The sequence below is a fragment of the Falco cherrug genome, chromosome 1 (assembly GCF_023634085.1).
Source record: "Falco cherrug isolate bFalChe1 chromosome 1, bFalChe1.pri, whole genome shotgun sequence".
NCBI lineage: Eukaryota > Metazoa > Chordata > Aves > Falconiformes > Falconidae > Falco > Falco cherrug.
This window is the reverse complement of record NC_073697.1, coordinates 113,529,421-113,544,573: the sequence shown is the minus strand read 5'-3', so window position 1 is coordinate 113,544,573 and position 15,153 is coordinate 113,529,421. Positions and strand designations below refer to the sequence as shown.

General features: G+C 44.8%; 1 protein-coding gene across 2 annotated transcripts in view; it reads right to left on the bottom strand.

Moving 5' to 3' along the window:
- Positions 1-681: 681 nt before the first annotated feature.
- Positions 682-15,153, bottom strand: part of WSCD1 (WSC domain containing 1) — a 32,679-nt gene continuing 18,207 nt past the window's right edge. For both annotated transcript variants that reach the window (XM_055700793.1, XM_005439688.3), the window contains 5 exons: positions 13,061-13,182; positions 6,927-7,092; positions 5,255-5,419; positions 4,348-4,548; positions 682-2,422 (listed from right to left, as the gene is read on the bottom strand). In XM_055700793.1, coding sequence (XP_055556768.1) covers positions 2,070-2,422; positions 4,348-4,548; positions 5,255-5,419; positions 6,927-7,092; positions 13,061-13,182 — 1,007 coding nt within the window. In that variant the 3' untranslated portion in view covers positions 682-2,069. The remainder of the gene's footprint in view (positions 2,423-4,347; positions 4,549-5,254; positions 5,420-6,926; positions 7,093-13,060; positions 13,183-15,153) is intronic.

Here is a 15,153-nt window from a genome sequence, read left to right as displayed (position 1 = left end):
CTGTGACTCCTGGATCCCCAGCCCAGGCTGTTGGGAACCCGTGCTCCTGCGGGGACACATGGCCGTGTGTGTGTGAGCTGTGCTTCCGTGTCCCAAGAAGGGCTGTGCAGGCACCACGGAGTCTGTGGCACATGTCCTCATGCACACTGTGATGCCCACACATGCTCCCAGCAAACAGGAAGGCTCCAGCTCATTAAAACTGGGATCTGCTTATTCGAAGGCAAGGTACAGTGTAGTGTGTGTATTGTTTTAGAAATATGACTGGGTTTGTTATTTAAAGCAAGTAGCTTTTTTAAATTCTTCCCACTTAATTTTATCTGGACTTGCAGCATCCTAACTCAGTTGCTTTTCTCCAAGCTGTGCCACTTAATGTAAGCAAAATGAGATTTCAGCTTTCTTTGTGTGCCAGCTCAGTCGACCGCAATCCTGCACCTGTGGCCCCCGGGGCCTTTGCTGCCAGGGAAGGAACTTGGGACTGGAGATGGGTGCATGAGAGGCCCTCACCAGCCAGGTGGTCCTGAGCACAGAGACGAGCCGCGCGTGGAGCACAGACAGGGAGAGATTCAGGCCAAAATGTGCTCAATGTCCTGTATTTGTTTTAAAGCACCAATGATACACACGCAGAGGAAGTCCAGCTCCATTTATATAAACTTCTTGTTTTATTAAAACTAGGATTTTCACTCAAGTTTTTAAGGAATCCTTTATTTCTCATGGACAAAAGCATCTGGCAACAGGGCAGCCCCTTTGGCTGTGCAGTTTAACCATCTCTGGCAGCCCCTGCCTGCAGGCAGGACCAGGAGGCCAGCTGCCCCCACCACAGCATGCTCCCTCTGCACCACGCATGTGGGATGAAACAAACCACAGGGAACTGCAGTGAGTTAAAGGTAAAACACGCATCGCTGCTAGGGGTGGCTCCAGAGAGCAGCAATAAGTAACTTTTTTCAGGTTGGATTGCCTCTGTCTTCCTCCAGGGATCGAGGTGAGGTGGGGTCCTGCTTGTGCTGGGGCTTGTGCCCTTTGCCCTTGCTCCCTGGATGGCCTGGGCTCATGCCAGTGCTGCCTGGCCGTGGCCACTTCCAGCACCAAGTGTACCAAGCGCGGTGATGTTTGGCCCCAGTGTCTCTCTGGCCCCATTGTGACTCTCTGGGCACAGAGATGGAGGTGCAGAAACCTGTGCTGAGCCCCTGGCATGGGCAGCAGCCCCTCCTCTTCCACACCCCAACGGCCAGGCCTTGGGTTTGCTTGGTACTGGTGACACCCAGGGACTTCCACCTCTGGCTATGCTGAATTTCTGTTTTCTTCTATGGGTCCCCAGCTGTGCACCTTGCTCTGGGGGGGATGCTATGGCCACCCACCTCCCTGTGAAACTTGTGTTGGCCCCAGGCTGTGCTGTTCCTGCAGGGAAGGCTGGGGTCGGTCCTGAAGTGCCTCTCTGCCTGGTATCCGGGGTGCCTTTGCCCACCGGTGCTTTTCTGCCCTGGCATCTCTGACAGCGCTGTGGCAGGTGGCCTGACTAGCAAACTGGGGAGAAGGAAACTAGTGGGCTATGCTAAGAAGAAAGCAACTGATTTTCGTAAACACTCAGACAAAAATTGATCAGTGTTAAGACCTTTTTTTTTTGTTGTTTTCTTTCCCTCTCCCTTTACGTACATCCATTTACAACACAGCTGCTATGAAAACCAAAGCAACCCCTGCAGGTCTGTGATGGCAGTGGGGGCGAGAAGTCAGGATGCCCGCTGCAGAAGCAGGGGTGCTTCGCTGGGAAGTTCTGAGCCGCTTGTGCAGGGAGGGGTACACACAGGTAGACACTAACAGCTTTTTGCCTTGGTTTATAACCCAATTTCCATCCTTCATTGCTTGCCTTCTGGAGCACTTAGTGCCCTGAAGAACACCCAAGAGTGGAGAGAATTTGCAATGCTCAGCAGACTCCACAAGTGTCTTTGCTTTAACTGCTATAAAGCTCTGGTAAAGCTCTGGTCTGTCTTTTTTTTTATGGTTTGGTTTGTTTTTGTTTTTTTTTAAGAAAAAAAATATTTTATTTTTAAACACAGCAGAGTGCTACCAGGCTATCATCTTGGCACGTACTCTCTGGGCAGCCCTGTGAAATTTCTTCCCCTCAGGGCTTCATCCACTGTCAGGATGTATCTGTTGATAAGATCTTTCATTTCCTGGGTGAATGGCTCAAAATCCTTTTGCTTCGCACCAGATCGCTTGAAATTCCCATCCCTGTTGTTCTCAACGCAGAGCAGTCGGTCCTCTGTCACTGTCATGTTCAGAAACTCCACCATTTCCTTCAGCTTGGGGATGAGGCTCTGCTTCAGGTCCTCGTAGTGGATGATGAGCAGGCGCTTCCCATACTTGAGCCAGTCCAGGACGTGGGAGGCCCACCAGGATGCATAGCTGTTCACGAAATCCGGCCACTCTAGATGACCAGAAAACCAGGAAAATGAGATAATGTTAACCACGCTGCATTTCAACAGTTACCCAAATGTTACCTTGTGCAACAAGACTGGCATGGCTGGTCACAGCCTGATGTTGCTGTGCTCTGGAGAAGTGCAGCATGGCCGGCTGCTGGGGTATGGCAGCTCAGCTTTGCAGCTTCTGCCCTGCAGACAGATGATACTGAACCCCCACTGCCCTCAGCCAGCTGGATGGCACAGGCTTCATGGCCCTTAACAGGGCTGGGAGTGCCACTCTGCTGCCGAGGGAGCCTCGGGGATGGACAGGGCATGGCAGCAGCCAGGTGGGCAGAGCTCCAACTTTGCATCTTTACTGTCCCTTGTTCACAGGAGTTGAGCTCTCTGCATGTGTGCGGCTGGGGCACGATGAAACACCCCAGAGGAAGAGCTTGACTGAAAGCTGGTGGTGGGGCATGAGCAGGGAAGACAGCAGGTCCCGCTCAGATGGTGGCTTAAGCAATGCTTTGCCATGTAACTTCAAGCAGATTCTTTCACTTCCATGGTTTTCCTACCCTATTATAACTCTATTTCAGATATAGACTGAGAAAGATAGGCTTATCTTTTAATATGTATGTAGGCAAATAATATATAATAATTCTATAGTAGTACATTAGATTTTTTGTAAAATGCAGCATCAAGACACTGATCTTGGCTGCAGCCCAAGGTATTCCTGACTTCAAAATCTGTCAAACAACCTATCTTTCTGCATGCTTACAAGTCTGCTTATGGGGAGACTGGATAAGGAAATAAGATTAATAGGGAAGATTCTTCTGTTCCTGGTACATGTAAGGAATTTAAGGTCACCTGCTAGGATAACTGGGACAAAATTTACTGAATTATTTTCCTACCTTTGCCTTGGGCATTAATGACACTTCAATTTGTATTTGCTGTCTGTGACAATTTAATTTTCTGAGGGTCAGGATAGTCCCAGCTAAAGCTTTTGGGCTGGACAAAGAGCATTTGTGGTTGAAAGGTAGCAGTTTGTAGTCTGCAGTACAGGAAAGCCATTCCCTCCAGACTCTTTTTCTTTAAGGGCTATTTTGTCTGTTTTTTGATGAATAGGTCTTGAGTTGTAGCTGTTGAAAGATGATACATGAACTTTGCCAAGAAATGTGCTGTGACAGAGGACAATTCCCCCCAGCCTCCCCCAGCTCTGTGCTGCGTGGTTTGCCAAGCCACAGCAGTAATGCCCAAAACATGCACGTGGAGAAATGCAAGCTGAATCTCTTCTGCTGCAGAGTCTGAATGCAGCAGTGTATTCAGCTGGGAAATTGTAGCCACACCATCCAGCTTGCCAGTCAAATGCATGAAGCGTGGCAGGTATATTTGGAGGCCTTTTCATGTGTTCAAGGAACACTGAATCTCAAGTCCCCTTGTTGCTATTATCTTTATTTATCTGCAGTGCAGTAGCACCTGTGCAGGGCTGTAAAATTTCCTTCAGGAAATGTCATGCTCCATTGAATCCTCCAAATCTTAAATTGGATTTCTCACAGTTATTAAATGCTGCAGGGGCAAATTATCTTCACCTCACATAGCTTGGCAAATGAGCTGTACACAGGGGTGTTGTACCTGGACATGTTTTCTCTGCCAAACAGTACAATGGCAGGAATGTTGCTGCGTGTCTGTGGCCACAGCACTGGTGTTGCGCTACCCTCCTTTCCATGGTGGTGGATGTATGGCAGAACCACAACTACTCCCAAAGAGCAGGTCTGAAAGCTTTTGGGACTGACATTGGCTGCAGTGGAACTCGGGTCCCACTGAATTTGTTTGCAGTGCCCACTGGGGTCCCAGTGCATTCCGCCCTTGCCAGCATCCTGAGATGATGAGTTTCAAACACTGTCCAAAGCAGCAGTGAGCACCCCTAGCCCATGCCAGGTTGGCACATTACCTTTGCTCTTCCAGTTGCGGTCAGTGGCGTACCCCAGGTGCCCAGCGTATTTCCTGTTGAACTCCGCCATCAGTGACTTGTACGGGTTTCTTATCAACAGGATCGCCGAGTCAAACATTTCAATCTCTGTCTTGCCGCTTTCATGTGTTTTCACACAGATGGTCCTTCTGCTTCTCCAGTGATCTTTTTCTCCTTTAAAACCTGTTTTACAAGACAGAATTGTTGGCTTTTTTACTTGATTTCATATGTCTGTGCCTTTTTACACTCTCAATAATTCCCTACAGTGGCGTAGAACTGTTGTGAAAGTACCAGTCACTTAAACCCATGACTGGAGTCCCAGCTGCTGAGCTGGGCTTGTGCTGGAACCCAGGCTTTCCTCCACTGGGGAGGACTTTGTCAGCCCATCACTGCAAAAGGGTGTTTTTTCACAGGGCTGATGCTTGGTGCTTGCTAAATATCATAAGCCTTCAGGATAATGTCCTCCCAGAATAATTAGTAACACTTAAAAATTTAACCCTAGTGTTTCATGTGCTGAGGCTCAAGGTTTAGTCAACTTTTTTTTAGTCAACTGGTCTTTTGGACCAGTCTTTTAGATGGGACCTGCACATGTGCATGTGAACCGCAGCACCAATGCAGATGACATGCAAATTTTGCAAATGGAGAGCCTGGCTGTTGTCTGCCTGTCAGTAGCTGCCTGACAGTAGCACTGCAGGCTCAGTGCAGCACTGGAGCAGTCCCTACTGCTGTCTGTGCTGCGTGAGACTACTCATTCCAGGCACGTGTTTAAATTTTACCAAAAGTGCTGACAGCGACAGCCTTTGCTGGCTCCAAGCAGAAGGGTGCCAGAGCAAGTAAGGATGCATGCCTCAGAAGGGCTTTGCATGTCCCATCCCTCTGAATACAATACCTTTGTTGTAGAGGGCTCCATCAAAGTAATAGCTTCCCGTGTAGTATCCTGTGGCATGCTCTATCAAATGGCGAGCCCATGTATTCCCAGCCCCAGGAAAGCTCGACAAAGCAACAAACACTTTGGATTTGGTGGTTAAGAATTTCCTGTCTGTGCAGCGGGTGTCTGCGAGTACAGAAGATATTTCATTGTTAGTATCGTGGCTTTTTAATAATTTCACTGACAGCTCTTGATTACGGGGTTTATTGCTTCTTTCTTCTCTCTATTATGAATATAGGATATCAATTTGAGTCCAGTTGTGAGTCAGCTACTTCCAAAAATTAATTCAGCCATAAGGGCCCAGAGACATTATTCTCAGAAGAGGTTTTTGCTGGTTTTGTGTTGGGAAATGCTTTTTTGATAGAGCTACAACAAACTATTGTACTTGCTGGCAAGTTGTGATAATAGCCCTTTGATGTCTGTTTGCTAACGGTTATTTGCCTGGCAGGTTGGCTCTTCAGTGAAACTGTAAAGGTGCCATTGCACCTGGAAATTGCGAGTTTTATAATGCAGGAGAAACCCCTCCTACTGAAAGGAGCTGGTGTTCAGTTAAACCTCTGTGCTGCCATTCCTCTCCAAAGAGCCCAAGGCAGTGATGAGCCTGTATTGCGTTAATCTCCCATGGGGACTAGATACCTGGTTTCCATACATAATTTTGTAAATCCTAACCTTATTTCTTAGTGTGCTAATAAAAGCAACGATAGGATGAGAACTAATCTTGACCCTCTGTGATAATTCAACAAGAAGCCAGGAAATAAATTATCAATTACTCTTCATTCTTCAAAGCAGCCTCTAGCTGAAGCCATGGCTAGGAAGTGCCAGCAGAGCCCAGTGAAGGCTGTCCTCTGCCACTGCTGATCCACACAGGTGTGGGAAGTACTAGCAATTTCATGAAAGCAAGCGTTCTTCTTGTGTGATCTTCTCATGTGCTGGTGTCTGCAGTCTACCTCTGAACTGGGAAATGAAGGGGAGAAAAAAGGGTATGGGGGGTGGGGAAGCCTGGCACCAGTCCAGAAAAAGCACTTAATTTTTTTAATTTTAAGCTTGCGAGAAATTTCGGTGAACTTAGTGCAAATCATTGCATGGATAAAGTTGCCAGTACCACATAAATGGTTTAGTGGATTGGAGCCTTACTCTCTGCTTTATTTTCCGGCTTTGAAACATATATGCAGATGAATATTTTAGAGGAAGATAGGTAGAGCAAAATTAAGAGTCTGCAGAGCTGTCTCGGTGGCTGTGTAACATGGGGGCTGGGTGTGCATTTAATGAGCAGGACTGGAACCAGAGCATGGGGTCCTTGTCCACAGCTGCCCAGGGTGCTGCATGGCTTGGGGTATGCCTTCCCAGGCTCTGCCTTGTTCTCTCAATCTGCAAAATAACTAAGTTTTTCAGGGTAGGGGAAAGCTGTGCTGCTTAAGGAGAGCCTGGAAAAATGAATATTTAAAAGTGAGGTTGCAGGTGGGGGGATTTAGGTAAGAGTGGTTTCCTAAATTCCTGCCTGTATTGTGATACCAGCCATTGTGGCTAAGACTGCTGTAAACTGGAACACCTCTACCCTCTGCAGAAAGGGCACAAGGGCTCTTTCTAGCATTGGTGGCTCTGGCCCTGGCATAATGAGGCCTGGAGCTTGTACCTTGCACTGGTGTCTGGTAAACTAGGCAGTATTTTCCCTCGGCAACACTGCTGGTGTTGTGCATGCCATTGCAGAGCAGCCCGTCTGCGCCGTTGTGCAAGGAGAAGCGCCCAGTGGGGTAGCCGCAGTAGCACTCCCGCCCTCGGATGACTGCCAAGGGGAACTCCTACGAAAGAGAGAAAATAGATCAGTGCGTAAATGCCATGGCATTAACAGCCTGTGGGGAATGCTGCTGCTATACAAAGAAAAATAAATCTTCGCAAGGCCACTGTCAAGATCAAAGCAGTGTTTGATATATCATTGTAAAGCTTATGCTTCTTATACTACTGTCTTTCATATTGCAATTTCTTAAAACTGGTTTTCAGACACAAACCTCGTAAAGCTTGAAAATTCACAATATTCTGTTTTTTTCATTATTCATAAAAAATACTTTTATAATATTCCTGCAGCACCTAGTACAAAATTCCACCTGCAAAATATCAGTGTAGAAAAAGTTGTTCTCATTTGCCCCCAAATAAGGATTTTGAATTGGATCATCTATTAAACTTCCATTTATATTCCCCCAAACTGAGAAGTCAGATCTTAAAATTTGTTAGGTTTTTTTTTTTTATTTTACCAGTTTGTGGAGAGGAAACTTGCTTTTAAACTTAAAAAATTGAAGGGAAGAGGGAAATCTAGGTCTGCTAACTGCTGCAATCATGTCTAAAAACAGAGAGAAAAAATGTCAAGCCATAAAAAAAAAAAAGTATGTATCTTATTGTGACTTCTTTACAGTTTGCAAGAAATAAATGTGTAGAAGGACTGATGTAGAATTTGAGAGCTACTGTGTATATCTTTGAAAAAAAAAAATTTAGAAATATGATATCAAGTAATTTTTGGCACATCTATTCAGAGGGGCTGTGCTGACTGTGAAGGAGGGCTGCTCCAGAAAAGGCAGAGGGGGCCTGCAGTGCCTGAGCACAGCCATACCTGACGCTGGTGTAAGCAAAGGGCAGGCACAGCTCTGCCTGCATGCAGGGCTAGCTCTGCTGGCGCCTGGGCTCTGTCTTCAGGCACAGACACTTCTTGTTTTATGTAACTTGCTTTGAGATAGGGAAACTTCATCGGGAAATCCAGACTGACCACTGCAAGTGACAGGTATCTCAGCAGAGTGTAAAATGTGCAACTGCAGGAAAGTTATAGGTAGCATTAATTGCAAGGAAGTAATTCCCAAGGAAAATTTTTGGCTGTAAGAAACTTATTTAGAATGGATTTGATGAGAAGTAATTCAGGTTTTGGTGTACCAGTCTTACCCAAACAGGTAACAGGCTGCAAAGCAGCATTGCTGTGTGGCGGCAGAGCAGCGAGGCTGGGCTAATGTTCATGAGAATTAATAGAAGTTTGAGGGAAACGTGTTAATTATTTGCTGAAGAAATTTGCAGTTGCTAATGTGCTCAGAGGAAAAGTGTGCTTGCTACCTTGCTGAAACTGGCTCTAAAATTCAGTTTTTCTTCTTTACCGGGAGAGCTTGGGTTTCTGAAGTATTTGATGCCTCACCCAGTGGCCGGGGTGCGCTGGCATGCAGGGACTGGCTTGATGCAGCTACAGAATGGCTAAAAGCTATTCAGGGGTTATTTGAGCACATAGCATTCAATTCCACCTGTTCTGTAGCAACACTTTTTGCCTTTTGAAAGTCTTTTGGAGTCTGGGAGTGCGTGGCAGGACTGCTGAGCAGCTTATCTCTCACTCTTCCCCACGTGTTCATCCTCTGATAAAGAGTCAAATACAACACATGTGCCATCTCTGGCCAAACAGCCAACATTTGCTTAGCAAATGAGATATGACATTGTCAAAAACTATTTACAGATTGGATCCAAGGGTGAAACAGTTCTGGTTTTGCCTGCAAACAGTAATTTTCCCCTTACAATGAAGCAGTGTTTCTCAGTTTAAGAAATTAGTAAGTGTCCCGGTGCTCAAATGCAGCCTAGAATAAAAATTTATGTTGTGCCATGCACCAAGCAGCACCTGCAAGCAACGGACTTTTTCTGAAAGGCTGGAGGTTTTGCGAAGAGACCTAAGCAGGCACTTCTCGGTACTTCTGTGTCTGCAGAAGCGCTGGTCGTTGTGGTGCTGTTCTGCAGCCACCCCGCACATGGAGGAGGGTAATGGTGGTGTGCAGTGCCCAGCCTGTCGGTGGCAGGGCACTCGGGCTGACCCTCGCCTCTGCAGCCTTCCTGCTGCTTGGGTAGCCAGGGGCTGGAGGAGCGGGGAAACAGGGAGTGAGCTTCACAAGTGAAAGTTTCAAAGTTTCAGCGATGGCAACACATGCATCCAAAGAAGCATGACAGTAGTTCTGGGAATCACAGCAGGATCCCCAGCGTCAGCAAAGCGCTGTCATCGGTTGGCTGATTATTTGGACTGTCTACCTGATGCAGCGCACAAAGTGATTGCAAAGTAACATCATTCAGTCTTGCCTTCCCATCAGTATTTAATCAAAACTACAAACCATCCACTTTGCTCACCTGGGTATTTATGTATGCCCAAACTATGGTTATGGCTTTAAGCAACCATGTAACTTTTAAGTGCAGGACTAGTCCTCAAGTTCAATGCACATAGATCTGTGATGCTTCAATTAAACACAAGTGTATTGCCAGAGAAGTCTGCGGGTCTGTGAATAAGGATTTTTCTGGATGGAGCTTTAGAGCATGCATTGATAGGTTCAAGTGTCCATCATGCAAGCTGTAACTCAGAGATGATGTCAATGGCACTATTTACATAAGAATTTGTGAGATGGAGTCTCAACAGGTAGTTTAAATGCTGTAAGGAAAACGGACGTTCTCCAGTAGCAGCACAGATGATGTGATGATTGTCAGTGATTTTTACCAGATTGTATCCAAATAATTATGAATATGTTAAAAATAATACACTTATCTGGTTCTACTCTGATTACTCTGCTAAGTTCCTTTTCCAACTACCTGTACTAACTCTCCTGGTGCAATTAAACATTTTCTCACAATCTACCAAAAGGAAGAAAAGATGGGGGTTGACCATGGAAGGAAATTTCTCTCTCAAGTAAAAATGGTGAGTTTGGTTTATTTAAAAATGGGCATGTTCATTTTGCAGCAAACCTAGAAGTTGTTCTTCAAGTTTTTGTTGGACCAGATGTGCTGAGAGCAAAGAATAAATACCATAATGCCAATCATGCCTGTGCATAAAAATTGTGACTTGTTTTACACTGTGATCTGTTGAGGCCAGGGGACAGTTTCTCAGTGCACTGTTAAGCCCAGTGTGACCATGATTTGAAATACTGCTGTCTCACTGCTGCAATAAAAGCAGCAAGGCTGTGATTATCTGTGCCAGCTGAGGTTCTGGCCTACTTATCTTTGTTTTATTGTTTAACAAACAAACAAACAAAATATCTAAATGAAGCTGTGGAAAAACACTGTATGAATTCTACAGTGGAATTTGGATCAAAATGTCAGGACTGTCTTGTTTATGGGGAAGTAATAGCATGTAGCTACCTCTGGAATCCAAAATAGCACGTCTGCTTTTGAAGGTAGGAGATTGCTGTATTCTGTATATTGTTTTGTAAAGCAAAGAAAGAGCACCTTAGAGTCGGTAATGTTCAAGTGTGCAAACTTACTGGCGTGGCTTTTGGATGCATTGAGATACTGAGGTTCTCTCCTGAAGTCTTAAGTGTTCTTCCATATTTTATTCCTATCATCATGTATAACTGCATACAGCAGCTGAGTGGTAAAAGGACTGTTTATTAAAAAATATAAATTCAAGTAGAGATGGCTCATTTAGTATGCAGGTTGGCTTACAGAAAGGCATAAATGAAAATTATGGCTACTGGCCAAGGGACCTAGCACAGAAACACATTCATGGATCTATGTTATGGGGTGATAATGGGTTGCTATTAAGCCATGTCATCACCCTGTTAATTAAGAAAGAAATATATAATTAAGGGTATTTAGCAGGTTTCATCTGAAGTTGTTACCTCAATTTCATGTCTCAGATGCTTCTAAGGGCTAGAGCTTCCATTTCAGCTGCACAAATCAATTTGCAAGACTAACAAATAAATATGGTATGCCTCAATTAGCTTTTCTTTTAAGTCCCAAAGAATAAAAGACTTAGTCATGTGTTTAAGCATCCAACTAGCTCCATTTAAAAGCCCACTAGCTTTTTCAGGATACATAGGAATTGGTGGGATAATTCCTTTCAGCACAACAGGCTGGATTAGAACGACAGTGCTTTCCTGATTTCAGGGGGCTGGGTATGTTGCTATCAGCTAGGAAATAGTCCATCTTTCTTTGAAAGAAAAGGAACCACAGTCAGGATAAACATTTCTGGTGTCATAATAGGACTTGTTTTGGTATCTATAGAGTTCAAGCACAAATCAATGTGTAACAATTTGACTTGTGGATATCCAACTGCTGCTGCTTAAGTGGAGGGAGACCTTGCCAGTCTTTGTAGGTGATACTCTCTAACAGTCACTTTCCAAAGAATACCCTAGTGCCTAGCAGAACTAAAGGCTGGGAGGGGTGATAAACATGGTGAACTGACACAGAAAGATCAAGATCTTTTCTTCCACCGTTAAACAATAGGTTAATGGCAGAGCTTGGAAAGAATTGGTGATGAAGTCCTGCTTTACTGAACATTTATGTGCATAGGGGATTGTGACAGTGTGTTTGTATGCACATTTGTAAAGTACCATATAGGGTATATGGGTGATTCACTGCAATTGGCTGCATAGAGTTAATTCCATGATGCATTCTTAAAACACTGATGAGCTGGTATAGAGGATATGTTGACTGGGAAAAGCTTTCCCACTTTACCTAGTAATTAAGAGGATTTGTTGTTTGTGCCTGAATAGTTTTAATCAATTTTGTGATGCTAGAAGACAAAGTAATTGAATGTTCAGTTTAGTGCATGAGACTGAATGTTGCTGCAGGCTAAATCTGACCAGGCAGTGAACCCTCCTCTGTACAAAAAAATAAGGCCCATTGGGGTGGGGTGGAAGGTAAAGGAATCAACTGCAGCAACAGCCACTGAAGAGTGTGCCCTGGGCCAAACATTCCCTCCCACGAGGATACCCAAGTCCATCAAAGTCAAACTCCTTCAGTTCTTACATCCATAGTCTTACTCTTTGATAAGTGTGGAGAACAAGCAAAGGTGATGCTTCAGGCCAAGAGTGTGCACAAAGGCAGCAAATGTTAGGATGCCCCTTCTTACCTTCTATTCAAAATCCAATAAGCACACAACTGACCATATTCATAGCTTTCTTGTAGTCTTATATATCAATATGAAGTTCTACAATTATTCCATTTTAAATTAAAATTAATTAGATTTAAATTACATAGGCTATAGTGAAAGTGTTATAAATTCTTCTGGTGTGGAAAGAGACACATTTGTATAAAAGTACCAGGAAAGTCCACCTGCTTTCAGTGTACTTATCTGCTAAAATTTTTCTCTGGCAGCTTTTTTTTTTAATCTATTTAAGATTGTATCACGTTCCTAGCCAACACAGTTACACACTGATGTAAAAATTGTGTGCAGATAGCTCAGCATCCTTTTGCTTGCTACGGCAATGCTTGGTGCTGTGCTGTCAAGGAGCCCGAGACCAAAAGAACCACCTTGGAGGGGCTGCACAGAGTGGAGGGCACTGGGAATTGCTTCTCCCTACCCTGCCCACACATGGGTCCCCAAGAGCTCACTGGGGACCAGCTCCCCAGAGGGCACTGGAGCTATGTTTTGGGTGCTGTCAGTCTACATCCACCCTTGGCAGTGTGCCTCCCCATGAGCCTCAGCCACCAAGACCTGCCCGGGGTCAGATCTGGCTCTGGTTTGGTTTGAATGTGACATGGAAATGGTATTGGTTTCTTTATGGTCAATACTCGTCACTTAGAATGGTTTGGGGTTTTTTTGTGCATCGTATTTAGTGGCATCACTCTGATGGCTTTCCCTCCCGCCAGCCACATTCCAGAGTGGGGGTTTGGACCAGATGCATCGCTGTGTATTTACTGAGTTTTGTCCTTCAGTAACTCATTTACAAATTCAAAGCTCTGAGGCACTAATCTCTGCTATTCCCTTAGTAGATTAAAATTTAAAATAACAAAAAAGAAGAAAGGATGTGAAATGAGAACTGTTCTTACTTTCTTGGAGCAAAATTCAGAGCACATCTCCACCGTCAAATTGGGCTGTATCAAAGAGGCTGGAAAGGTGTCTGTTAAATTTTCTGGAGCTCTAAAACATCCTCGATAGATAACATTCCTCCCTGCAGGGATATGAAATAGGTTTCTCTTGAGAAAACAATGTCCATAGTATCCTGCCTCTTTCACAAAGAACAATACTAGGTTCAGAAGCTGAAAATAATAGAATAAATTTTATATTCCAAATGCTGTAGAAATAAGAGAAACCATGATATACACTAGAAAAATGTTTTGCAAATCCTGTGGTATTGAGGGGAGCCCATGCCTTTACCTTTGTACAAACCACTGAAAGTAGGGCTGCAGCAAAGAGTTTAGATTAAATTCCACCAGTGGAGGGCATTGCTATTGTTTGCAAGTCCCAGGTTTCTTTTGAAGACACGCTTTCCCCTGAAAGACTTAAAAGCCCCGATAAAAATCTACAAAGCTTCCCATGATCTGCACTGGAAAAGGAAAGGAATTTAAATGAATCCTGAAGGCCCCCACAGGGATCCACCTTCCTGCACATCTGCTGAGTCGCTGAGCTATCCCTCTCCTCTTCCCCTTTGCTTTCTTTTCAGGCCAAGGGAGTTTGCTGCAGCCTTCGAAATCTAAACTAGGCTTTTGTAAGCTGTTCAGGGAGAACAGCTTTCTTCAAGTCTTTAGCATCAGCCTCTGGTCTCACCTGCTCCTGTATAAATGCCACAGAGCTTGGCAGAACTGTTGGGTTTTTTTGCATCACTGTGATTGAAGTCAGGATTTGGCCCGAATACTTGTTGCAAGCAGCAATACAATTTTCCCTCCTGCTTAAGAGAGAAATGTCCCCTGTCAGAGCCAAAAGAAAACCACAAAGCTGTCATGGAAACTCATTAACCCAGGTGAAGCCATGCATTTGCACAGATGAACTAATGGTAATGAAGAAAATAACGGTGTGGCTGGTTAGAAAAGAAAAAGGTCTGCATGTTGTATGACACTTCTGTAATTCTTAGGATTTTGTGGGCTTTACAAAGGTGAAAAACGCCTTTACTTCATTGCTCTGTACTAACTCTCTATTGGCAGATTTTGCCTAGCATGGCTCAATAAGGGAGAAAGGTGGATTTGGGAATGAGTTTGGGTCTTCTGAGTCCTGGTCCATACCCACTGGCTACCTTAAACAATACTCACCGGAGCTGATGTGGGAAATGTGTTGGATGACAGCAGAGATGCAGTGCTGTTTTGAAGGAAAAATTTGGTTCTGCATGAATTTCCTGGCAGGAGGACCCAGATTCTCCAGCATGAACCAAGAGCAATCTAAGGAGAAGCTGCTTAAATGTTTTCTAATAACTGTTTCTAATAACCAGTTACTAGCAACAGTGCTGTATCTTTGGAATCACTGAGGAGATGTGGAAATAAAATAACTCTATGCAAGTTAGGGGGAAACAGGAGTCTCCCCGGGACCAGATCACTACAAGTGTGGCACCAAAGAACAAAGGAACAGAAGGTTTTTGGCTTCTCAGGATGCTCTTGAAAGACTTCTACTAAATTTCACACTAGTATTTAATACCTGAAACAAAGTGTTTATGAACATGTTTGGAGTTGTCTCAGTGAGTCAGGAAGAAAGCTTGAACTGCCCACACCAGCACTTTGGGAGGGAGGTGCATTCACAGAGAACCCGCTGATCACACTGGAAGTGTGCTGTTTTACAGCATCTGCCTGCTCTCTGGGGAAGGATGACTGAATCCTGCCCCAGGGAACACTGCACTCTGTGCTGCAGTGATTCCAGGGCTGCAGTAGCTGCAGGCTTGGAGCTTCATTGTGTTCAAAGTGATGTGGGGACGCGAGTCCCGCAGTACAGGAGCTGCGCAGCTTGTGGTGCCTGGGGAGCCAGGGTGGGAAGGGGGAGGCGAGGGACGGGGAGAGGAGCTAGAAACCCCCATGTCTGGGAAGGATTAAATGAAGATGCCACTGGATCTGCTCTGCCTAAGTAGAAGCCTTATGCAAGATCTGTTCTCTATATTGCATAGAGTAAATCACGGATGCCGTTACAATTTCAGAGTTACTTTCCAATATACTTGTTCATC